At 45.8% G+C, this 22,791-nt stretch overlaps 1 protein-coding gene across 1 annotated transcript in view; it reads left to right on the top strand.

Annotated features, from left to right (window-relative positions):
• Hephl1 (hephaestin like 1) overlaps positions 1 to 22,791 on the top strand; it is a 58,284-nt gene that overhangs the window by 17,682 nt on the left and 17,811 nt on the right. Inside the window, exons 3-12 of the mRNA XM_041657597.1 lie at positions 81 to 293; positions 857 to 1,036; positions 3,130 to 3,384; positions 6,054 to 6,222; positions 7,366 to 7,505; positions 7,620 to 7,751; positions 10,150 to 10,361; positions 12,778 to 12,928; positions 15,882 to 16,094; positions 17,899 to 18,112. Coding sequence (XP_041513531.1) covers positions 81 to 293; positions 857 to 1,036; positions 3,130 to 3,384; positions 6,054 to 6,222; positions 7,366 to 7,505; positions 7,620 to 7,751; positions 10,150 to 10,361; positions 12,778 to 12,928; positions 15,882 to 16,094; positions 17,899 to 18,112 — 1,879 coding nt within the window. The remainder of the gene's footprint in view (positions 1 to 80; positions 294 to 856; positions 1,037 to 3,129; positions 3,385 to 6,053; positions 6,223 to 7,365; positions 7,506 to 7,619; positions 7,752 to 10,149; positions 10,362 to 12,777; positions 12,929 to 15,881; positions 16,095 to 17,898; positions 18,113 to 22,791) is intronic.

The following is a 22,791-nucleotide window of genomic DNA, read 5'->3' as shown; positions in this document are numbered from 1 at the left end:
ATTCAACTTGAAAGTTCTGCCCTCTCTGCTGCAGCGTCAACTCTCTGGGTTTTAATAGCGTCTTTTCTTTTGGTTGAAAGGAGCCTTATACCCAGATGGGACATCTGGAAAAAACAAGGATGATGACATGGTCCCCCCTGGCCAGAACTACACCTATGTCTGGCCAGTGAGAGAAGAGTACGCACCTGCCCCAGCAGATGCCAACTGCCTGACCTGGGTGTACCACTCACACATCGATGCCCCTAAGGATATCTGCTCTGGGCTAATTGGACCCCTGCTGGTGTGCAAGGAAGGTAGGCAGTCTCTGAACCCCCAAAAGCTTCTTCCCTGGAAATGGGGGGGGGATGTTGAAAGTGTGCATAAGATTCAGGTCTCACTTTGCTACCTTTCTTGCTTCAAATAGGATGTGTGTCTTCCTCTATTCTTTCTTTAGGCCACGTGGAAGGTCATGCTGACACTATAGCAGAGCAGACAGTTCAGACACTTGTTGCAAATCATGGCAGAGTTCTGTTTAATAAAAATAAAATCCCGTCAGCTACATGTCGGAGAGCGAATAATATAGCCAGTGACCAGCGATACCTTCAGTTTGCTCTTGTTGATTCCACGAGTGTCTGCGCTGTCTATAGTTGTTCCTTGGGGAGCAGCCAGGCCTCCAAGTCCACATTGCTCAAGCCTTGGGACTCTTCTACAGTTTTGTCATTTGCTAGAGCTGGCTTCTGCTTGCATGCTGTAGGATGTGGGTTATTCAGATTTACCCCTATCGAGCTTACTGGACACAGTTGGCAGGAGAGACGCCTCACTTGGGCTTAGTTGATGTCTAATTGCTCTTCCTTCACTCTTCTGGCGTTCCTGGAAGGTGTGCTGAACAGATACTCAGGGACGAGGACTGACGTGGACCGAGAGTTTGTTATCATGTTCACTCTTGTGGATGAGAACCAGAGCTGGTACCTGGATGAAAACATCAGGCATTTCTGCACTGACCCGAATTCCGTCGATAAGACTGATGCTGTTTTCCAGAGGAGCAATAAGATGCATGGTGAGTGTTTGCCATGAGCTCAGATGCACAGCGGGGCCTCTGCATGATCAGGCACTTGAGGGAAGCAAGACAGATGGGAACCTGGACCTCATTCTGCGAGATGGTGTAGATTGGGAAGACAGTAGTTTGAAAGTGATGTAAGATACAACACACCTTGAATCCCAACAATCTGAGGCAGGACAAGGCCAGATACACCAGCTACACTAAGTAGGCAAGTGCTACATTGTACTGACCAGAGTACAGAAAACAGAAGGGAGCCTTATAATCAGGAAGGGACTGGACACTGAGGTAAGCCCAGAGGATAGGTGGATTTGGGCTGTCAGAAGGGAGAATAAAATCTCACCACATAACAACTCTATGATTATCCAGCAACTATCTTCCAAGCCTTTGTGAAATTCTCAGAACTATGCTGTGCATGGAGTTTAAGTGCATACTTGTGAATTTGTTGTTTCCTGGGCCTTCTTTAAATCATCTAGACTTAGTAAACACTCACTGTACACCAGACCTGTGTACACTCAGTTGTAAAAGAAAGGAGCTGCAGTATGTAATGGGGTCAGAGTCTGCATCAAGACTGAGGCCAGGGGATCTGTACCAGAGATCTGCCCGAGAGAGCCTGGACAAGAAGGTCCACAGTCAATGCATTTCTGTTTAACTGCCTCTGCTTCTAACACAGTCAAGCAGGACCATGTCAGTACACACGTTCTCTCTTGTATAACATGCCATCCATCTTCTCTGTGGTGACTTCATCAATCTTGTATGCAGTGGTGCTTGGCAAATGTTTTAGGAGGGAAGGAAAGGGAGGAGAAGAAAAGGACAGGAAGCCACGAAAACAGTACTTGAGTGGAAATCATTGCTGGGACAAGTTTTATCTCTGTTCTTCAGAACTTGGGGATGAGACCCTAAACACTGCAGAAAATCAAAAAATTCAAGACTCAGCTACCTATGCAGCCCTTCCCCCACCATTCAGGACTTATTCTTCTGTAGTGAAATCCACCCCACAAAGAAATGAATTGTGTAAGCAAAACTAACTTACTTTTAGACTCTAGAGCAACTGTGTGAAGAAGGAGTCTGCAAATAGTTAATCCTAGCAAAGGAGACACGCCAAGTACAGAAGAAATAACTGGAAGAGAAAATGATCTAAAAAGGTGTTAAATCAATACAAAGTTTATCGATCAATTAATTTAAGTTCTCCAAAATGACTTAGGATAAATGATGTTGTCTGAGCCTTTACCATGTTAGGAACAATAGTTTTTGTTTTTTTTTAATGTGTATGTATTTTGCCCGCATGCATGTCTGTGCCTGGTGCCCAGGGAGGCCAGAAGTGCTCCTAAATGCTGAACCATTTCTCTAGCCCCCCAAATAATACTTTATTCTTTGAAATTTTCATACATGTATACAATGCATCTTGATTGTACCTCCCCTACTTGCTGTTCCAAGGGCCTCTGTCACACCTCTGTCCTGGCTTCTTAAACTTCATTTTAAATTTTGTTTTTTTGTTTTGTTTTGTTTTTGTTTTTTTTTTTAACCTACTGAGTCCAATTGATACTGCCCATATGTGCCTGAGCATGCCATGGCCACCCAGTGGGCCATGGCGAACCCATCAATGACTATACTTCCAAAGAAAAGTGACTTTCCGCCCCTCAGAACCCACCAGTTGCCAGTTATACCTCAGACACTCTCAAGTCCCTCCCTTCTCTCTGCTGGGATTTTTAACTGGCTTCATCTTGTCCAGGTAACCACAGATGCTATAAGGTCATGAGGGCAGCAGCCACACCACATGAAGAAGCCAGCACTCCACAGCAGCCTTCCCTATCCCGCTACTCTTAAGCTCTTTCCAACCCCCTCGTCACAATGTTTCCTGAGACTTTTCAGGGCAGGGTTGATGCAGATGCCCCATATGGGGCTGAGTGCCCAGTCACTGATTCTCACACCATGAGTAGTGAGACTTTTCCAGGTCGGAGATTGCTGCAGGGAAACATTGTAGCAATGACCCACGCTGACTGTCCAGCCTTGCTGGTGAGTATGTTGCCAAGGCTTCGGTCCTGATCACGTCTGCAGGGGAGTGTCTTCCACCTATGTGTTTGTGTTTGCAGCCCTCAATGGATTCCTTTTTGGAAACTTCCCCGAGCCCGAGATGTGTGTTGGTGAATCTGTGTCCTGGCACCTGTTTGGGATGGGGAATGAGATAGACATCCATTCCATCTATTTTTATGGTAACACCTTCATCACCAGAGGGCACCGGGCAGATGTTGTCAACCTGTTCCCAGCCACCTTCCTCACCGCGGAGATGATAGTGGAGAATCCAGGGAAATGGATGATAACCTGCCAAGTCAGTGACCATCTGCAAGGTAAGAAATGGATGGAGACTGTGTGGAGAGGCTTGGCATGGGGCAGTTCACCTCGTCACTGTGCTCTTGAGTAGATTCCCACATTCATTGCATCTACCTGACTATTGAGTATCTTCAAACACACAGTGTGCATTTGTTTAGCGCCCCCTACAGGTGTTTATTAATAATGTCCCTAAGAAGAATCTGAAACTTTACAGGAACTTAGGTACTTACAGAGTGCACAGAGTGGACAACATGAACTCCCAGTGGGTGTGCTGCTCGCTCCTGTAGAGCAGTCTGTGGGGCTCCTGGGGAGCGAACTCCTAAGCTGAGCCTAGATGTGTGGGAAGGGAATGAATGGATGGAGGGAGGAAAGGCCACAGCAACTGAAAATGAAAGTCCTGGTGTGCTCAGGCGTCTTCCCCACCCAATTCTTGAGTTTCCTCCTGATCATCATAAGTGCTGTGTCAGCTCAGCTCAGCTCTGCACGGCTCTGGCAGAACATTCTTTATATTGAGACAAAAGTCCATTGGCAGATACCATTCTGTGCTCAGCGCAGGCAGATTCTAAAAAGAAAAAAAAAAGTTGACCTATGTGCTTGCTGGATGTCCTGGTCTTGGTTCCTCGAGACAACCCACAGTGTGTCTCACTTCCTGTGGAGTTTTTGACGAAGGATGGTAAGAGAGACTAGGAAGGCAGATGACCCTGCAGGGAGGGACTTAAAAGGCCAGGCTGAGAAGCTGACAGGTGTCTACACCAGGTGTGACATCCACACCCCCAGGCACTCTGGGGCTTTGCTGTGCTCAGTACAATGGCTTGGGGTGATCACTGTACACATGCAGAACGTACCCCAGGGGGGAAATGTAGGCCCCTGCACCAACCAGGGACCAGTAGCAGAGTTACACCACACAAAGGGCCTGATCTTAGATGGTGAAAACAGGAAGAAAAATAGATGCCAGTGGCATAGACCCAGATGAATAAAGTCTGGTTGAATGTGGATGCTACTACCACACGCAGATGCTAATAGCGAGAGTCCTAACATTTGGGTGATACTGGTAACACTTCCTTGTTCCTATTCCCCTTCTGCAGCTGGTCCTGGTGTCAGTCATCTGGGTTATTCCAGCTAAACTCAGCCCAGTTAATAAGTTCTGGACAATAGTATGGAAAGACCAGATGGACAAGACAGGTTCCTATTCTTCTTTTAAAAATTAGTTTTAGATTGATTTTATTTTATTTTTATGTATATGAGAGTTTGCTTGCATGCATGTCTATGTACCATGTGTGTATCTGGTGCCAACAGAGGTCAGAAGGGGTGGTCATATCCTCTGGAATGAGAGTTAAAGATGGCTGTGAGCCATCACGTTGGTGCTGGGAATTGAACCTGGGTCCTCTGCAAGAGCAGTTAGTACACTTAACTGCTGAGCCATCTCTCCAGTCCCCAGGTTCCTACTCTTAATGTTACACATGATCTTAAATTTGGGAAGAAACTTTCTGATGTATGAATTCCAAATTTAGATCTAAACCAAGACAACAATCGCCATGTAAAACTAATATGGCAGCTTGGTCTAGCTGGCAGTTGTAGCCACAAATGGGTATTTATACAGTGACCAATATAAAATATTTATTGAATTGCCCATTCCATCAGAAAATATTATCATGAAGCATAAATTTATGTGATTATCTTTTTTAAAAAATTTACTCCTGTTTTATGTGTATGTGTTTTGCCTGCATGTATGCATGTGAACCATGTGCACAGAATGCTCACGGAGGTCAGAAAAGGGAGTTGGACCCCTTTGCAACTGGGGTTATCGGCAGCTGTGAGCCACAGATGGGTGCTGGGAGCCAGATCTGGGTCTTCTGCAAGAGCAGCAAGTGTTCTCAAGCACCGAACCCTCTCTCCAGCTCCTGTAATTTGAGTTTTGTAACCAATGACCCCATCTAGAGATAGGTCTGTACTTGGTGAGATAAAGCCACTCTATTTCCACTTCCCTGCAGCTACTTTCCTACTCATCAGCATTCTGGGCTGTGTTTCCGTGTGAGTGAGCAGAGTGACTTCATCAGTGTTGATGCCTCCAGCGTCACAGGTCCACAGCTGGCCTCACCGCTGCTCTGCCGCTCAACACTTCTGCTTTCTCTCCTTTTTGCTGAAACGAGTTACAGATTTGTCTTCTTATCCTGGATTTGGGATTCTTGGGTCTGAATTGGATTTTTTTTTTAAAGCTTCAGACACACTGCTTAATTCCCTGCCAGACACTGTTACTCACCCACCCACAGCATGCGAGCATGCCTGCCCTCCACCCATCTGACAACCCTGGGAATTGTGAGTCTTAGATGCTATCAGTTCTAGCCACAAACACTGGTGCTGCATAAGGACGGTTACGACAGAAGCTTTTCCATTTGTTTACTGACTGCTGTTACTTCTTTCCCGAAGAACCCAACTCTGTACCCCGCCCATTATCTACTGGGGACTTACTTTTTTCTTTTTTAGATTAATTAACTTTAATTTGTTAATATTTGTTGCATTTAAATGTATTAACCCCCCACCACACACACACCATTTATCCTGTCTTGTTAACGTTGTTTGCCATCCAGTTTTCTGTATAAAAGTTTCAAATGCTGATGAAGTCAGTTCTGTGAGTTTCTCCTGAGCATCTTATCCATGCCTAGGCCTGTGTTTCCTCCGTCCACAGCTGGTATGCTGGGCCAGTACGACGTGGGTAACTGCAGAAGTAATGTCCCTCACTCGAAGATGCAGGGTCAGCAGAGACACTACTTCATAGCCGCCGAAAAGGTCCTTTGGGATTATGCTCCCCAAGGCTATGATAAGTTCACCGGGTTTCCTCTGAATGCATCTGGCAGGTAAGAACTCTGCTGGTGTTTCTAATTCCTCTCCAGAGAGGTGTGCAATAGATTTTTCTCTGTGGTCTATCTCACTGTGTTTCCGATGGCAGACATTATGATGTCATAGCTTGTAGAATCCTCATTTTTTAAAATTAATTTATTTTTAAAATGAATTAATTACCTACGCTTCCCCCCCCACCCACTCCTGCTCTGCTTCTGTTCGGAAAGGCTCAGAGCAGTGGGAAAGTAGTGATTTGTCATTGTTGGTTAGATCAAAACTCTAGAAACACCCATTCGCTCCCTCGTTCAATTACTCATTCATTCACTCACTCACAGATTCACTGACTCACGGATTCATTTATCTGAAGTGATATTCATTTATCAGTCATTCATTCACTCACAATTCATTCACTTATCCATTCATCATTTGCCCGTTCATTAACACGCTCACCCGTTCACTCATTCATTCATTAACACACTCACCCGTTCACTCGTTCATTCATTAAGACGCTCACTCGTTCGCTCATTCATTAACAGGCTCACTCGTTCACCCACTCGTTCATTAACACGCTCACTCGTTCACTCACTCGTTCACTAACACGCTCATTCATTCACTCGTTCACTCTGTCATCCACTCATTCACTAACATGCTCACTCATCCACTCTCTCCTTTGTGTACCAGGCATTTCCTGAGAACGCCTTAAGTGCAAACAATGGCGGTCAGGGCCATCTGAGAAACTGCACCACAGAATGGATGGCCATTGCCCATGTGGGGCAGTATCAGGGGATAAGGAAATCTCTACTGAGATAAGCTGTGAGATCTAATGGGGAAGCTGTGCAAGCCGCACAGCTTCTCTGTCCTTTCCCTCCCTGTCCAGTTAAATGACACTTTTCCTTCGAAACCCAAGTCTAGTGTTGCCTCTTAAGTCTCTGGGCTTCCATATGACATAGTCTTTTTCAAGTTGATAAAAAATAATTGTATTTTATGTATATAAGAATTTTGTCTATATGCATGATTATGCACCATGTGCAAGTCTGGTGCCTGTGGAGGCCAGAAGAGGGTGTTTGATCCCCTGGAACAGATGCAAAATGAGGTTCCAGGATGAGTGCATCTGTGAGATGCATCCAGATAGATTCTCAGACTCCCACGTCTTTTCACAGTGACTCTGCAGCGTACTTCACACAAGCTGAAAACAGAATAGGAGGACGATATTGGAAGGCTCGGTACACAGAATATGTTGATGCCACCTTCAGTCAAAGAAAGATGCCCTCTGAGACCCAGAATCATCTTGGAATCCTAGGTACAGGATATGTGTTCTGATGTTAGGGGTATAGTCACCTGGGAGTGGACATCACGTCAGAATACTCTGATTTGTTTCTCCTGTCTCTTTTCATCCTCTTCTCTGGCTTCCCAGGTCCAGTCATCAAGGCAGAGGTAGGGGACACCCTGCTAGTGACCTTTGCCAACAAAGCTGACAAGGTCTACAGCATTTTACCCCACGGTGTGTTCTATGACAAGGGGTCGGACGCAGCCCCGAATATAGATGGTAAGTCTCCACCCACCTACCCAGGACACAGGATGAGTGAGGGAAGGGTTAGGAAGGAGACAGAGGTTCTGGGGGTGACTCAGCAGGCAGAGCGCTTACCGTGCAAGCATGAAGGCCTGAGTTTGGATCCCAAGCACCCATGCCAAAGCTGGGAGCAGTATGGAACATTCTGCAACCCCAGCATTGGTGTGTGTGTGTGTGTGTGTGCGCGCGTGTTTCATGTGTGCATGTGTTTCGTGTGTGCATGCGCACGTGTGTGTGTGTGTGTGTGTGTGTGTAAAGCTCCCTGAAACTTGTGGATGACCAGTGTAGAAGTCAGTGAGCTATGTGTTCAGTGAGAGACCTATCTCAAAGAGTAAGATGAAGAGTGATTGAGGAAGGTGTGCAAAGTTGACCTCTGACCTCCCAATGAATGTACCCACATTACATCCCCCCACATGAACGAGTACGCCTACCATCTACACAAAAAAGGAAACAGGTTTGGTTCATGTTCCTAGTCACTTCTTTTCCCAATTCCAAGAATGGATGTTGTTCCTCTTGCTGATCAATTGCACATCCTAACATCAACCTCACAAGGCTTTGAGAGGACCGAGAGCATTTGGGGCTCAGTTCAGCCCAGTCACCTCCTAGAAAATGTTTATTTCTTCCCTTTCCCTCAGTGACAGAGACTGAGCCACAGTCTCCTCCAGTTCCCCACATGGAGAGTGCATCTACTACACATTTCAGAAAATTCTGCTGTGAGAGCTGAGGGGAAGAATCTGGCCTCACCGTTTTGTTGGTCATTCCACACATGGTCTCTGTCGAATCCACGAGCAGATATTTATAAGAAATCAGTATTGTGAGCCAACATCTACAGCCTCCATCCCTCAAAGGGCAGGAGCACAGGCTCTCTGCACACAGGAGAGGCAGCGGGAACTAGTCTTTTTTTTTTATTGAAATTTATTTATTTATTAAGGATTTCTGCCTCGTCCCCGCAACCGCTTCCCATTTCCCTCCCCCTCCCCCGATCAAGTCCCCCTCCCTCATCTGCTCGAAGAGCAATCAGGGTTCCCTGACCTGTGGGAAGCCCAAGGACTGCCCACCTCTATCCAGGTATCGTAAGGTGAGCATCCAAACTGCCTAGGCTCCCACAAAGCCAGTACGTGCAGTAGGATCAAAACCCCACTGCAATTGTTCTTGAATTCTTAGTATTCCTCATTGTCCGCTATGTTCAGCTAGTCCGGATTTATCCCATGCTTTTTCAGACCTAGGCCAGCTGGCCTTGGTGAGATCCCAAAAGAACATCCCCATTGTCTTAGTGTGTGGGTGCACCCCTCGTGGTCCTGAGTTCCTTGCTCGTGCTCCGTCTCCTTCTGCTCCTGATTTGGACCTGGGAACTAGTCTTGTGTTGCTGATATGCCAGGGTTTTTGGTACACCTCCCATCTCTGCACTAGGCATCATGGCCGCCTGGGATAAGTGTTTGAGATCTAGAATGAAGCCATGCCAGTGGAGAGCAGACTTTATGGTGATGGTAATGGTTGAAACAGAACGGAGGAGGAAGGTGCTCTCTCAGATCCACCCTACCTCCTGCCGCAGAACTTCTGAGCTAACGTGTAGCCTTGTCCACGTCAGAGAGACCAGTGTGCCCTTGACAGCACCAAGACAGAGCTAAGTGCAGAGATTTGCAATCTTAGTTTCAGCCCAGGCTGCCTGTTTAGCAGCCCTGAACCCTGGACACTTGCTCAGGAGCTCTGGCTTTTGCTGCTTGATTTATTTGCTACATTTGCATTCCAGGTGTTCTGTTTTGATGATTTATTTTTAAATTCTTGTGTGTATGTATCTGTGCGTGCGTGCGTGCGTGCGTGCGTGTGTGTGTGTGTGCAGGTCTTTGCTGATATCAGAAGGTATTAGATCTCCTGGAACTGGAGTTACAGGCTGTTGTGAGCCTCCTGATATGGGTGCTGGGCACTGATCTCAGGTCCTCTACAAGAGCAGTATGTGCTCTTAACTGCTGAGCCTTCTCTCCAGCCCCCAAAGATAGGTTTCTTGCTGAATGTCACAGGTGTCTTCTGTAGGACTGAGTATGATATGTTTCACATAGAAGATATTTGGTGCTATCTTACAGACTTGTGTTCATTTGTGTGAATGGAACACTATCATTCGTTTAAAACTGGCTGGCTAAGCATGGTGTGAGAACAAAGCAGAACACAGCCTGCAAAGAAAGCAACACTTTGATTTCAGTATTTATCTTATAAAATAGTGTCTGAGGTTCAGGGATTCTCAGTGTAGAATTTGTAAGAAAAAAAAATAACCTTCCTTTTTTAAAATATGTCATCAGAGAGAGTCACGCAAAACTGAGACCCAGCCTGGCAAGTTTAATGTTCTTGGCTTGTCAAATTGTTTCATTTGTATCCTCAGGCTTTCTGAAACCAGGGGCTCATGTCAAGCCAGGCGAAACCTTCACCTACAGGTGGACAGTGCCGGAGAGTGTCAGCCCGACAGATGAAGATCCCCCCTGCCTGACCTATCTTTACTTCTCAGCAGTCCAGCCAATCAAGGACACTAGTGCTGGGCTCGTGGGACCTTTGCTGGTCTGTAAAAAAGGTGCCCTCAATGCTGATGGGACACAGGTAGGCCACCAGTGTCACCATACTCTTCCCAGGGCGGTGGATAGAAAGGATTGGCAGTGTAGCTGGAGGTTAAGCAGCAACGGCCGGTGACGAAGCATTGACTTCTGAAATTGACTTCTGTGGTTATGAAGGTTTGCTTAATTTTTGAAAAATAGAGACCATGACTCAAGATCTTAGCATTTCTGTTTGTGGTGTGGTTGATATTTGGTTGGCATTCTTAGCTGTCTGTTGCCTTAATTCTTGAATCTTCAACATCTGTAAGGGTGTGTGATTGGGATCCCTCTTGCTGAGAGAGGTCTCTGACTTGGCCACATCCATGAGCATTTCTGGCGTCCTTTATCCAACCACTCCACACCAATCAGAGTCCAATCAGAATCTCCAGGTGATTCTAGACTGTGTCAAAGCCAAAGGTTGCGATAAGTCACTAGAAATCAATAATGACTTGCCGGGCGGTGGTGGCGCACGCCTTTAATCCCAGCACTCGGGAGGCAGAGGCAGACGGATCTCTGTGAGTTCGAGACCAGCCTGGTCTACAGAGCTAGTTCCAGGACAGGCTCCAAAACCACAGAGAAACCCTGTCTCGAAAAACAAAAACAAAAAAAAAAAAAGAAATCAATAATGACTGTGTCAAAGCTGAGGGTTGCTGTAAGTCACTAGAAATCAATCATGGAGGCCGAAAGGAAGAGAAGGCACATAGATAGCTTCTTGTATGGCCCTACTCCAGGGTTTGGGTGGATGTATGGAAGGACAGGACCAAACTTAGGGTTCCAAGTTGCAGTTACACAATTTAAAGTCACCTATGAAAAGTGGAAAATCTGCTCACTCAACCACGCATTTCATCAGTTACATCCCAATAAGAAACAGCAGGCTAATTCACATAAGTGCTGTTATCTTACAATATCTGGCATTGTACAGGCCTCTTACAGGGGCTCAAGGACTGTTTATCCAGGACAGAAAACTCTTGGTCTGTCTTGGATTGTCAGTTATCTCTCTGAGGAAGCAGCTTTAGAAAGCTGTGCTGTGAAACACAGTGGGTGTGTGCCCTGTGCCTCAACAGCCACGGAAGGCAGTGGTGTGTGGTGGTTTGCATTTCAAAGGTGAAGAAGTGGAGGCCAAAGAGACACTGAGCGATACTCAAGGAACTACAGCTAGTAAATCTGAAGGTCATTAGAATTGGGGACTTGGAAGCATCTTACCGTCCCTATCCCAAGGAGGCTAACATGCTTATCACCGTTGGAAAGTCCTGAGTCAAAGAGATTAAGAGACGGAAACCACTTGTAAAGTAGTTCTGATTTTCTTTCCTTCTTTTTCTTTCTGTTGTATCTACTCAATGAAAACTTTGACAGTTCCTCATAGTCTTCAAAGAATGTTGCTAAGTCAAGATTGATTAAAAACAGACAGCAAGAAAAAATAGTAAAAAACCCATGTTTAGTTAATAAATAAAACCATTTGGCCCAAGATAAAATCATTTGTAACACTGGGTAGTGGTAGAGGAATCGTGGCCAGGTTCTAGTCTACAGAGAAACTGACATACTTTCTAAGGTACCTTTTACACTACAAATGACTTCGCTTGTTTGTTTGCCTTTTGAGACAGCGTTTCTTTGTGTAATAGCCCTAGCTGTCCTAATACTAGCTCTATAGACCAGGCTGGCCTTGAACTCACAGAGATTCACTTGCCTCTGCCTCTCAAATCCTGGGATTAAAGGCATGTGCCACCACTACCCAGTCATTTGTAGTGTAAAAGGTACCTTAGAAAGTATGTCAGTCTCTCTGTAGACTAAAACCTGGTCACGATTCTTCTAGGCAGGCAGAGAGAGAAAGGGGCTTAGAGAGGAGGGTTTCCTTCCAGGGGCTTAGAGAGGAGGGCTTCCTTCCAGCCAGTTGTCAGTCACGAACTCTCCCAGAGTTGAAGGTGGGTCACAGACTATGGTCAGGTGACATAAGGTTGATCCTGACCGTCACTGCCCTCCACACAGCCAGTCAATTAAACTCCCAATTCTACCTTCTGTCAGTTCCTTCCTCCCCCATCTCTTTTCCTATTTCCCTCCCCCACTTCTTCCCTCTTACTCTTTCTCCCCCTCACGCACTCTCTCTCCTCCTCAGCACACAATGATAGAAATTGTAGACTACAGGAAGAGCAGGCGGGTAGGAAGGGGGTCATTGAGCTTACATAACGTCATGGAGAGAGAGGCAACCGGATACCATTGCTAAGGATTGCTGTGAGGCAAGCAGCAGGAGAGAGAATGGTCTGGACAGCACATGTTAGACATGAGGACAGCAACAGACAGACCGCACTCAGAGCCCTGACTTACGAAATGACGGGCGGGTCTATGGCTAATGTGGATACCCACTTTGTGTGAATTCTAGGACTATTCAAGCTGTACATCGTATGTCTTGGTTTCTTCATTTTCTCTAGAAAGGAATAGACAAGGAATTTTACCTGCTGTTCACGGTCTTTGATGAGAATCTCAGCAGGTATCTCGATGAGAACATCCAGAAGTTTACTTGGCGCCCCTTCAGTGTCAACAAAGAAGACAAGGAGTTTGTGAAGTCCAACAGGATGCACGGTACGAAAGGCTGAGGCATGCTGGGAAGTGTACTGAGTCCACCGCACTGCCTAACTTTGGTGTCTTTGGTATTGCTCAGGGTCACGAGGTAAATCATTTCACGCCTTCAGCTTCGTGAGCTCCCAGAGCTGCTGGGAGTCTGACACTTCTAAGGCCTCATGCCGCCCTTAACAGGAGACCAGGAGAATGAGCGCACTGAGGGTTTGTAGTCAATTACGATGAGCGACTGTTGCAGGATTAAATTCCTCAAACACCTCATCTCAGTTCAGGAGAAATGACTTGATTCTTTTTATATCACGATGGCAAGCCTTCAGCGATTGTCCGTGACTAACAGAGGATTCTGTCGGCCTCAGCCAGACAGCAGAACCATAAGAGCAAGCAGCTCACCAGCACACTGACATTTCAGTGTATGTGCAGTTGTGAGGCCTCCCAGGGCAGCTCCTAGCGTAACGTTTCCATTACCTTTTAGAACAATAGAGAAGAATGCACGAATAGGCTCTCAGATCCCTGCACATCTCAGGAGTTCCCTAAGTCCAAGGTTACAATAACCCACAGCAATCAAGTCACAGGCTCCCATAATGCCCGGTGCTCAGATCCAACAGAGACACCTCTTAGACCTGTGGAATTCAGGGAGCAGTGACCTTCAGCGTCAGCTTCCAGCATAGTTTTTCTATAACTGGACATGGAATTTGTTTCTGATGTTTGTTTGTTTGTTTGTCTGCTAGTTTGTGAGACAGGGGCTCTTGTATCCTAGCCTGGCCTCAAACGCTGAACACCTGATCCCTCTGCCTCCACCTTATAAGTGCTGGGATTGCAGGCATGCGTCATTATATTTTTCAGTTGATAATAAAAGAGATGATCGGCATATAACACAGCTGATGGGCCACATCAAATCCAGCCTCAGTGTAATTTGACCATGTGACACTCATGTTCACATTATCAAAAAGCACACTTCAAAGAAATCAAGGTTTCTAGGCTCAAATTTCGTATCAGTTATATGCTGGGTTCTAGTTCCAATCGTGTTTGTATGGCCTGGAAAGGACCCCCCCCCCAAAAAAAAACCCCTAAGGATTAAAGGCTTCTTATGGTGCCCTGCCATGAGCTGTGTGTATTTTATAAGCTGTATTCAAATGGTATTTGATGAATGAATGAAAGGTCTAGAAACAGAAGCATTAAATCCATGTCTAGAGTCAGAAAAGATTCTCTTCCAACTCATTTAAGTGCTAGATTGCTTAGTACCCAACTTTATGGTAATACTCTTTCAAATTTTGTAGACAAGGTTTAGATAGTTTACTGGTGAAAGCATTATGAATGTCTCTTTAAAAATATGTTCCTTTTAGAAGCCCTGGGGCTTCTTTTACTAGTAATTCTAAATTTAAGCGCACTTGGTAAGCTTCGCTGGTTCAAACAACAGACACATTTTATGCACAAGATTATATGAGAAGACCATCCCCGTTAGACCTCTCACTCTCTCATCAGGGTGGACAAGTGACCATAAGACACAAGTTCCTCACTCAAGTCCTAACCTTCCAGAAACACAGCTCTTCCTAACACCCCCAGTTTGCCCACTGGTCATATCTGCAAATGCAATGCCAATTTACTGAAACACTTCTAGTTCCTCAGGATCTAGGAACTCTGTAAACAAACATCTGATAACTTATTCTAGAAGCAGATGTAAAGTCATCAACAAATGAGAGTCTGTCTCAAATTAATTGAATCCAATATGCCAATAATGGACGAAGTCACTTGGAAAAGATAACAGGATAAGAACCTCAAAGAAAATAATTTTTATATCAAGATTTCCTTCTAGAGGAATATGAGAAGATGGGGAAGTCAACTGATATTTTTTTGAAATGATTTTATTATGCAAATGGATGTTTTGCCTTCATGTTTGCTTATGCACCATGTGGCCTATGGAAGGCAGAAGAGGGAGTCAGATTCCCTGGGACTAGAATTATAGATGTTTGTATCACCCTGTGGGTGCTGAGAATTGAACCTGGGTCCTCTGGAGGAGCAACTGGTACTCTTAACCACTGAGCCATCTCTTCAGTCCCCTCAAATGACATCCTTATAGGGATGATGCTCTTCCAACATACACAAATAGAATGTTAACTGAAAGGCTTTCCAACATGCTATCAGGCAGTTTTGTCATACGAACAAACAGACCCGCAGAAAACAACCTTCTACCTTAGTGATTACTGTCTTAGAATATGTATTGCTAAATTTTATAAATTTAGTATATTTTCAGATTTATTGTTAATTCTACACACCATGTGGGTTTTTTTTCTATTAATATTCATCCTCTAGTAGCAAGTACTGTTCATATGCTTGTAATTCTCCCTCAAACCCACTGATAATTGCTTTGGGAGATATTGTTTTCAATATGGCTACAAAATTACAATGGGCCCTCGTGTTGGTTTTACTCGTTGGGGGCCTGACACCCAGCTCCCAAATAAATACATGAAGACTTATTCTTACTTATGAATGCCTGACCTTGTTTCTAGCTAGCTTTTCTAGTTTAAAATTATCCATTTTCTCTTTAACTACACTTAACCTCCGAGATTTGTACCTTTCTTTGTTCTATATATCTTTTTTCCCTTCTTACTCTGTGGCTAAGTGGCTGTGAGGCCCCTGGCATCCTCCCCTCCTTCTCCTTTTCTCCTTCCTCCTTCTTCTCTTTCAAGTCTAGATTTCTCCTCCTATTTATTCTCTCTGCCTGGTAGCCCCACCTACCCCTCTCCTGTCTAGCTATTGGCTGTTCAGCTCTCTATTAGACCAATCAGGTGCTTAGGCAGGCAAAGTAACACAGCTTTATAGAGTTAAACAAAAGCAACATAAAAGAATGCAACATATCTTTGCATCATTAAACAATATTCCACAGCACAAATGAATGTAAGACATGTTAACCTAATAGTCCACAATAGGCGCTCACAGTCTTCCTCCTTCCATTTAGCTATCAATGGCTACATGTACGGCAGCCAGCCGGGACTAAGCATGTGCAAGAAGGACAGAGTTTCTTGGCACTTGATTGGGATGGGCACCGACACAGACATGCACGGAGTTTATTTTCAAGGCAACACCATCCACCTACGAGGGACTCATCGTGACTCCCTGGCTCTGTTTCCCCACATGGCCACCACGGCGTTCATGCAGCCGGACCATGCAGGTAAACCATATGTACCGACACCTAGTGCTTCAGTAGTGGGAACAGGGCCATTCCTGAGGCTCGCTGGTTGGCCAGCCCCATCTAATGGTTGCGTTTCAGCCAATGAAAGACTTTGCTTCAAAACTGAGGTAGATGGCTCCCCAAAAAAAGACAGTTCAGGTGGTCCTTTGGCCTCTGTCTTAGTTAGGGTTCCTATTGCTATGAAGAGACACCAGGACCGAGGCAACTTTTATAAAGGAAAATACTTAGTTGGGGTGGCTTACAGTTTCAGAGGTTTAGTCTGTTATCGTCTTGGCAGGAAACATGGCAGACATAAGGTAAAGAGGGAGCTGGTAGTTCTGCATCTTGATCTGCAGACAGCAGAAGAAACTGTGTGCCACACTGGGTGTAGCTTGAGCAAAAGAGACCTCAAGGCCCATCCCCACAGTGATACACTTCCTTTAACAAGGTCACACCTCCTAATAGTGCCACTTCCTATAGGGCCATTTTCTTTCAAACTACAGCCTGCACATACACTCTTATATATATATATACACACACACACACACACACACAGTCAGAGACAGAGAGGTGTGAGTAGAGCAGACCTTAGATAGCAGCTCACACTATTTTCCTTCGCTCCTGGAGGATTTAATGACTCCATTGTTGAGAAGCCACAATGAACTCTTGATTGTGTTCTGTTGGGATAAAAGTCCATGTAGAAAGAGGTCTTTCCTGGGTGTCTTCTCTATGGTTGTAGAGAGAGGTCTTTCCCAGGTATCTTCTTTATGGTGTAGAGAGAGGTCTTTCCTGGGTGTCATCTCTATGGTTTTAAAAAGATGCTCCTAGTGTCTATAATACTAATAATACCTTTTGTATTAACTATGCTTTATTGGGATTCTGTTCGAAGTGGATGAATTGGACCCATTGAACTAACCAACTCTGCTCATCCAGAAATGACAGTCATAATTTAGACAACACTACCTGTGAAGCAAGAACAGAGCTCTCTCTGTTTGCTGTAGGTGATTGATAGACAGCTAATCAGTTGCCTCCAAGAACACTGTTAGAGAAAGGGAAGATTGATCCAACAATTTTATTGATAGTTAATATCATCAATGATTTCATTTTACATAATTGTACGGTGAGTTTAATTTGAATATATGTATATTCTAAATACACACATACATACACATCTCAGATGCCAACATGTCTAGAACTTCAGTTTTTAAATTACATAGATCTCAGCCTGACATCATAGCTGGTATTCTATTGAGAACTACAGGTGATCTTTTCCTTCCTTCCTCTGTTCCACCCCTCATGAGATACATGAGCCCTCCCTGGCTCAAGGCTGTAATGGAGTAATCCATTTGACTTTCATGCTTACTTGCTCTATAATTCACGAAATCCTTCAGGGCAGAATCCTAACCGTGGCCTAATTTGAACGTTGTCTAGGTCTTTAATTTCATAAGTAATGAGTTCTCTATAAACTGGGCTGGGCTGAGAGTCGTAAGAATCAGTAGTTTTCCAGAAGCGACTGGAAGCAGGTGTGTACAACAGGAATGGTCCAGAGAAGTCCTTTCTTGGCCACAATATTCTGATTTTTCCATACTACAAATAAATTTTAAGTAATATTTTCCCTCAAAAATATTATAGTCAAAGTAATTTATTCCTCATTAGGTATACCGTAAAAAATACCGTGAGGTTGGTATTCTAAATGTCCGCATTCCTGGTTACTGATGTTGGGATAAGATGCATAAATTTGGTAAGATCACCACCACCAGAACTATCAAGTCGTGGGCACCATGCCAAGCCTTTTCTCCTCCAGGTATTTTCAAAGTGTTCTGTTCCACCATGCACCATTTCGTGAGAGGCATGGGTCAGATCTATGAGGTCAGCAGCTGTGGCAACAGGGACCCTTCTGAGCCACCCTACGGGATGCTAAGAACTTTTTTCATCGCCGCTGAAGAGGTAGAATGGGATTATGCCCCTAACAAAAACTGGGAGTTCGAAAAGCAGCACTTGGACGCAGGAGGGGAAAGGTACCATGGGCGAAAACACGGCTCTTCGGTGGGAATGCGCATGCTCTGTGGGCCGTGGAAACCAAGCGGCCGGGCTTTCTGGGCACAGTTCTGCAGGCAGAGACTATTCCTTATGAGTGCAGAAAATTAGCGAGTCTTTTGTCTCCTCACCTGAAAGTAGATCAGAGGTTACCCTAAGGACACCATAGTGGGTTCCTGTGCCTCTCCTAGTCCCCTAGATTGGTCTGCTTCATGACTGAGGAGGATGGATGAACGGATGGATGGATAGATGCACGGGTGGATGGATAGGCTTTTGAATGAGCATGCAGATGGGTGTGCTCAGAGGAAAAGTGGGAGCCGCAGCAATAGTGGACAGGGAAGAAAAATTAACCAGATGAGGGAGACAAGGTGTGTGGAATCCAGGCGAGAAGAAAGGCCGCTGTTGACCCAGTAGTACAGGGGAGGGGAGCAGCAGAAATGCTTCTGGCAAACACGGATTCAGATGGGGACATCCAAGGATGATCTAAACCTATATTGCCTTGAGAGAGATTCCTGAGTCAGGGCAGGAAGAGCAGATTTCCAAGCTACCCAGGAAATCGGAAAGACTGACCCTTTGTTGGAGTGATCACAGCCGGGATCACTGTTGAAGCATGGGCGGTGCTCAGGCCACACTAAGGTCTTGATTCTCTACTGTCCTTACTCTGGAACTCGGGACCAAGTTCCTCGGTGCACACGGGGTTCTCTGGGCACCAGGAAGGCATCCAGCACAGAGTGCTGACTTCCCCAACCTTACCACGTCTGCTCCGCCACTTCCTGCTGCCCTGGCACAGAGATGAGGGAGCCTCGGCGGGAAGAGCGGGCATTCAGGTAACCTTTGGCAGAGCAGGAACTGAATGCAGATGTCCCAGGGAAAATCGCTTCTCTCCAACATAACACACGGTCTATCCTGCTCTTAGCATCTATCCCAGGCTCTCATTACCTGCCACCTCCTACAAACCCTTCACATCTGCAGTACACCAACACCTCTAGCATCGCTTTCCTGAAGCTCAACACTTAAGTTTCTTTTCTTTCTTGCCAGCCGTTGTTTTGGGGAAGAGCAGCTGTAACGGGAAAAAAAAAAATCAAAGTGACTATGGAGAGGGTTTTCCCTGAGGGCAGGAGCATTTAAAATCTACTCAATTATTCACAAATAATTTGCTAATCTAGACATGTTTCTTTGGGACTGCTTGTGTTGCCGGTCCAGGTTAAACACTGGTGGAACATTTTCTGTGGAAAATGAAAGCTAGCTAATTTGGCTGTTTCTAAAGCAATCATTTCACTAAGAGGCTGCTGTTAGTCACCACAGTCTTCACGTTAACTTATGTTTGACGCGCCAGTTGATCTGAATGAGCAGGGAAGTCTAGCTTCGTGCTCTGTGGCTCTGGGACTCTGGGCTGAAGGCACAGAAAAACAAGAGACTGCTGGTGGGAAAGATGGATAATATGAATTAATTTCCCACTTCTCTGGTTATTGACCATAAGCCAATATGGACACTGCCACACATTCAAAGTATACCAAATTCTGTGGTTTTATCCATTTATATGAAGCCCAGGGACAGCAAAATGGCTCATTAGGTAAGGAGCTTGCTGCCCAAGCCTGATGACCTGTGTTCAGTCTCCACATCCCACAGTGGGGGGGGGGGGACAACCAGCTCCCAAAAGTCGTCCTCCTCTGACCCCACACACGATGGCCTGTGCACACCCTGAGGTGTACATCCACAGTGTCTCCAGTGATAGGAACCAAGAGACCAGGTTCTCTCCATCCCAGCTTTTCTGCCTATGGTTGTTTTAGTCCTGGGGATCAAACTGAGGCTCCTGCATGCTACATAAGCACTCTACCGCTGAGATCAGCAGCTGCTTTTTAGAGACCAGAGCTCACTGAGTTACCCAGGTTGGAATTCAATTTCTGGACCCCCCTGTCTCAGCTTCTGCAGAAGCTCGCAGGTGTATCTGGGCACACCTCTGGCTTACACATCTGATTTTGCCCCAAGGCTGTTATTTTTTACCCCATTCCTGGCATAAATCATCTCAGAGACATTTATTGCTGCTGTCCTGATCAGCACAGACCCTCTCAGTACCTCAATTTTTTCATTAGGGGTTTCTTTCTTTTCTTTTCTTTTTTCTTTTAGCTAGACATTTTTCTTCGCTCCCCTCCCTTTTTTCCCCTCCTTTTATACCCTTTCCCATGACCCATTGGGGATTTCTTTAGAGTGTGTTGGGAAGGCATAAAAATTCCAGAATGGTGATACATACACCCATCAGCACAACTTCACATCAGATTTGTGCAAAAAGAGGAAATCTGGGGGGGAAAGTAGATTAAATTGTTAAAGAAAGTGAAGTTATGGTGCTAGCACCCTTGAGCTTGAAAACCAGTGTGTGTATAATTTAGCAATCCCAGGAGTCACCATAATGAACATCTACTGAACAATAATTATACACCAGACATCTGCTAAAACTTTTATAGGCGATTCGTCATGATGGCCTCGCAGCACACTTGACTCATTCGGGCAGCACCTCCCCAGCATCAGCTTTGACAAAGCTCTCATACAGCAATTTCTGCTGCCTTTTGCAGCAGAGGAGAGCTGGGGAATAGCAAGCAGGGTCTGTGCAGGTCACAAGCTCAGCTAAGCCCCGCTGACTGTAAAGTAGACTCTCTCCTCTTGCAATAAGTATAGCCAGGGCAGAGGTGCTATTGTATGTATCTATTGAATATCCGCTGTGCAAATGCTGGTGAAACCGTGTGGAGCAAAGACTGGGGCTTTCCCACACTGAATACGCCGTCCTCAAGGATAAGGCTGGAACAAGCATGGAGGGACACTCTCTAACAGACGGGAGCTTTAGTGAGAACTCACAGTGGAACACACAGTCCCATCTGGAGGCAGGGATGATGGGGGAGGCTCCCGGAGGAAGCAGTCTTTGAAATGAGATGTGGAATAAGGCAGTGCAAGAAGAGGGGACTAGTTCTTGAAAGAGCAGCCAGCATACACAAGGGATCACCGCGATCAAGAGAGCCAATGCTTAGGATGACAGAGTGTCTGGAGGTGGGAAGGGACAACCAGTCAGGTTCAGAACTTAGGGAAAACAGATAGTGCAGGGCCTGAGCCAAGCTGAGAGGGTTTGCAGAGAGGGTCACTGAGAGGTTTACCATGAGGAAGAGAGAGGGTCAGCCTTGGGGCTGGGGAGCAATCTGTGTGCAGAGAGGAGAGTAGAAGGGAGGCTGTGTAGGTGGAAGGAGAGCCATGCAGCACTGTTCTTGCCTTAGAACACAGGTAGCTGATTTGGGAGACGTGGAAGGACATTACACTCACCCTGTTTGAAAGAGAGAGTGATTTTTGTTTTCTTGGGGACAATATCCCACTGTGTAGCCCAGTCTGGTTTTGAACTAGCCATCCTTCTGCCTCAGCCCTGCCCCCAAGCAGATGGGATTATACTTGTGCCATGACACTCAGCTGTGTCTGAGTTTTCTTCTCCATCTTTTGTGATTTATCTCAGTGACAGACACATTGAGCTTGTCCTTAATAGTCACAAGCTTCACATTTACAAGTGTGCCTACTTGTTAAAGTGTGTTTGGCATGCCCTGCTCCCAGAGTGGTGTCAAAGGCCACTTCTCCAGGAAGGCCCAGGGGACACGTTGGAAGGGAGGGCGACCCCAGAGTATTCTCAAATCAGTCATAAACCCTTGAGGTTCCCGTGAAAATGTGAAGCTATCTGAAGAGCTGTGAAAACATCAGAGGCTCAGTGCACACATCCACATCCTGAAGCGGATCTCGGAGTCCTGTTTCAGCCCTACCGCTGTGCACAAATGCTCTTGGCCCGTTTCGTTCCACATGTGCATGTTTGTGTGCTTTATGGGGTCCACTGTTGGGAAGAGCAGGGGTGTGGAAGCCCTGTCTCAGGTCCCCAAGCACAGCAGGGCTGGGATTTGTTTGTGGAGAGGATAAAAGAATCGGAGCGGCTTCCTTCAGGCTGAGTGCAGCGCTGTGAGCTGAGGTCAGTATTAGCACACCCTGACATCTGATAACGTGTCCTCAAACAGGGACACACAAGCCCATGGTTCGATGGGTGACTAGAACACGAAAATAACAAGAACCATGCACTTGTACATTCACAGTACCCACCCTGCAGGCTTGGGGGGTTCAGAGTGGAAGAATGGCAGTCATGGGACCTGGAGGGTTTTAGAGTTGAGGAGGGCACACGTGTGCACATGTGTGTGTGTGTGTGTGTGTGTATGTGTGAGTGTGTCTTCTGTGAGGAGGATGTGTGTGTGTGTGTGTGTGTGTGTGTTTTCTGTGAGGAGGATGTGTGTGAGTGTGTTTTCTGTGAGGACGGTGTGTGTGTGTATGTGTGAGTGTGTGTGTGTATTTATTGTGTGAGTGTGTTTTCTGTGAGGACGGTGTGTGTATGTGTGAGTGTGTTTTCTGTGAGGAGGGTGCGTGTGTGTATTTATTGTGTGTGTGTTTTCTGTGAGGAGGGTGTGTGTGTGTATTTATTGTGTGAGTGTGTTTTCTGTGAGGAGGGTGCATGTGTGTATTTATTGTGTGTGTGTGTGTGTGTGTGTGTGTGTGTGTGTGTGCGCTCACCAGTAGCAGCCAGAGAAGCACAGCCTCTGTTGCATGTTAGGATTCTCTAAGGTTAGCCTAGTGTAGAACAATGCTGTGGGTG

Source organism: Microtus oregoni, unplaced genomic scaffold, assembly GCF_018167655.1.
Source record: "Microtus oregoni isolate MIOR12 unplaced genomic scaffold, Mior012 000008F_ref0000371, whole genome shotgun sequence".
In the NCBI taxonomy this organism is placed as follows: domain Eukaryota; kingdom Metazoa; phylum Chordata; class Mammalia; order Rodentia; family Cricetidae; genus Microtus; species Microtus oregoni.
Note: the sequence above shows the minus strand (reverse complement) of the source record. Positions and strands in the feature narration are given on the sequence as shown.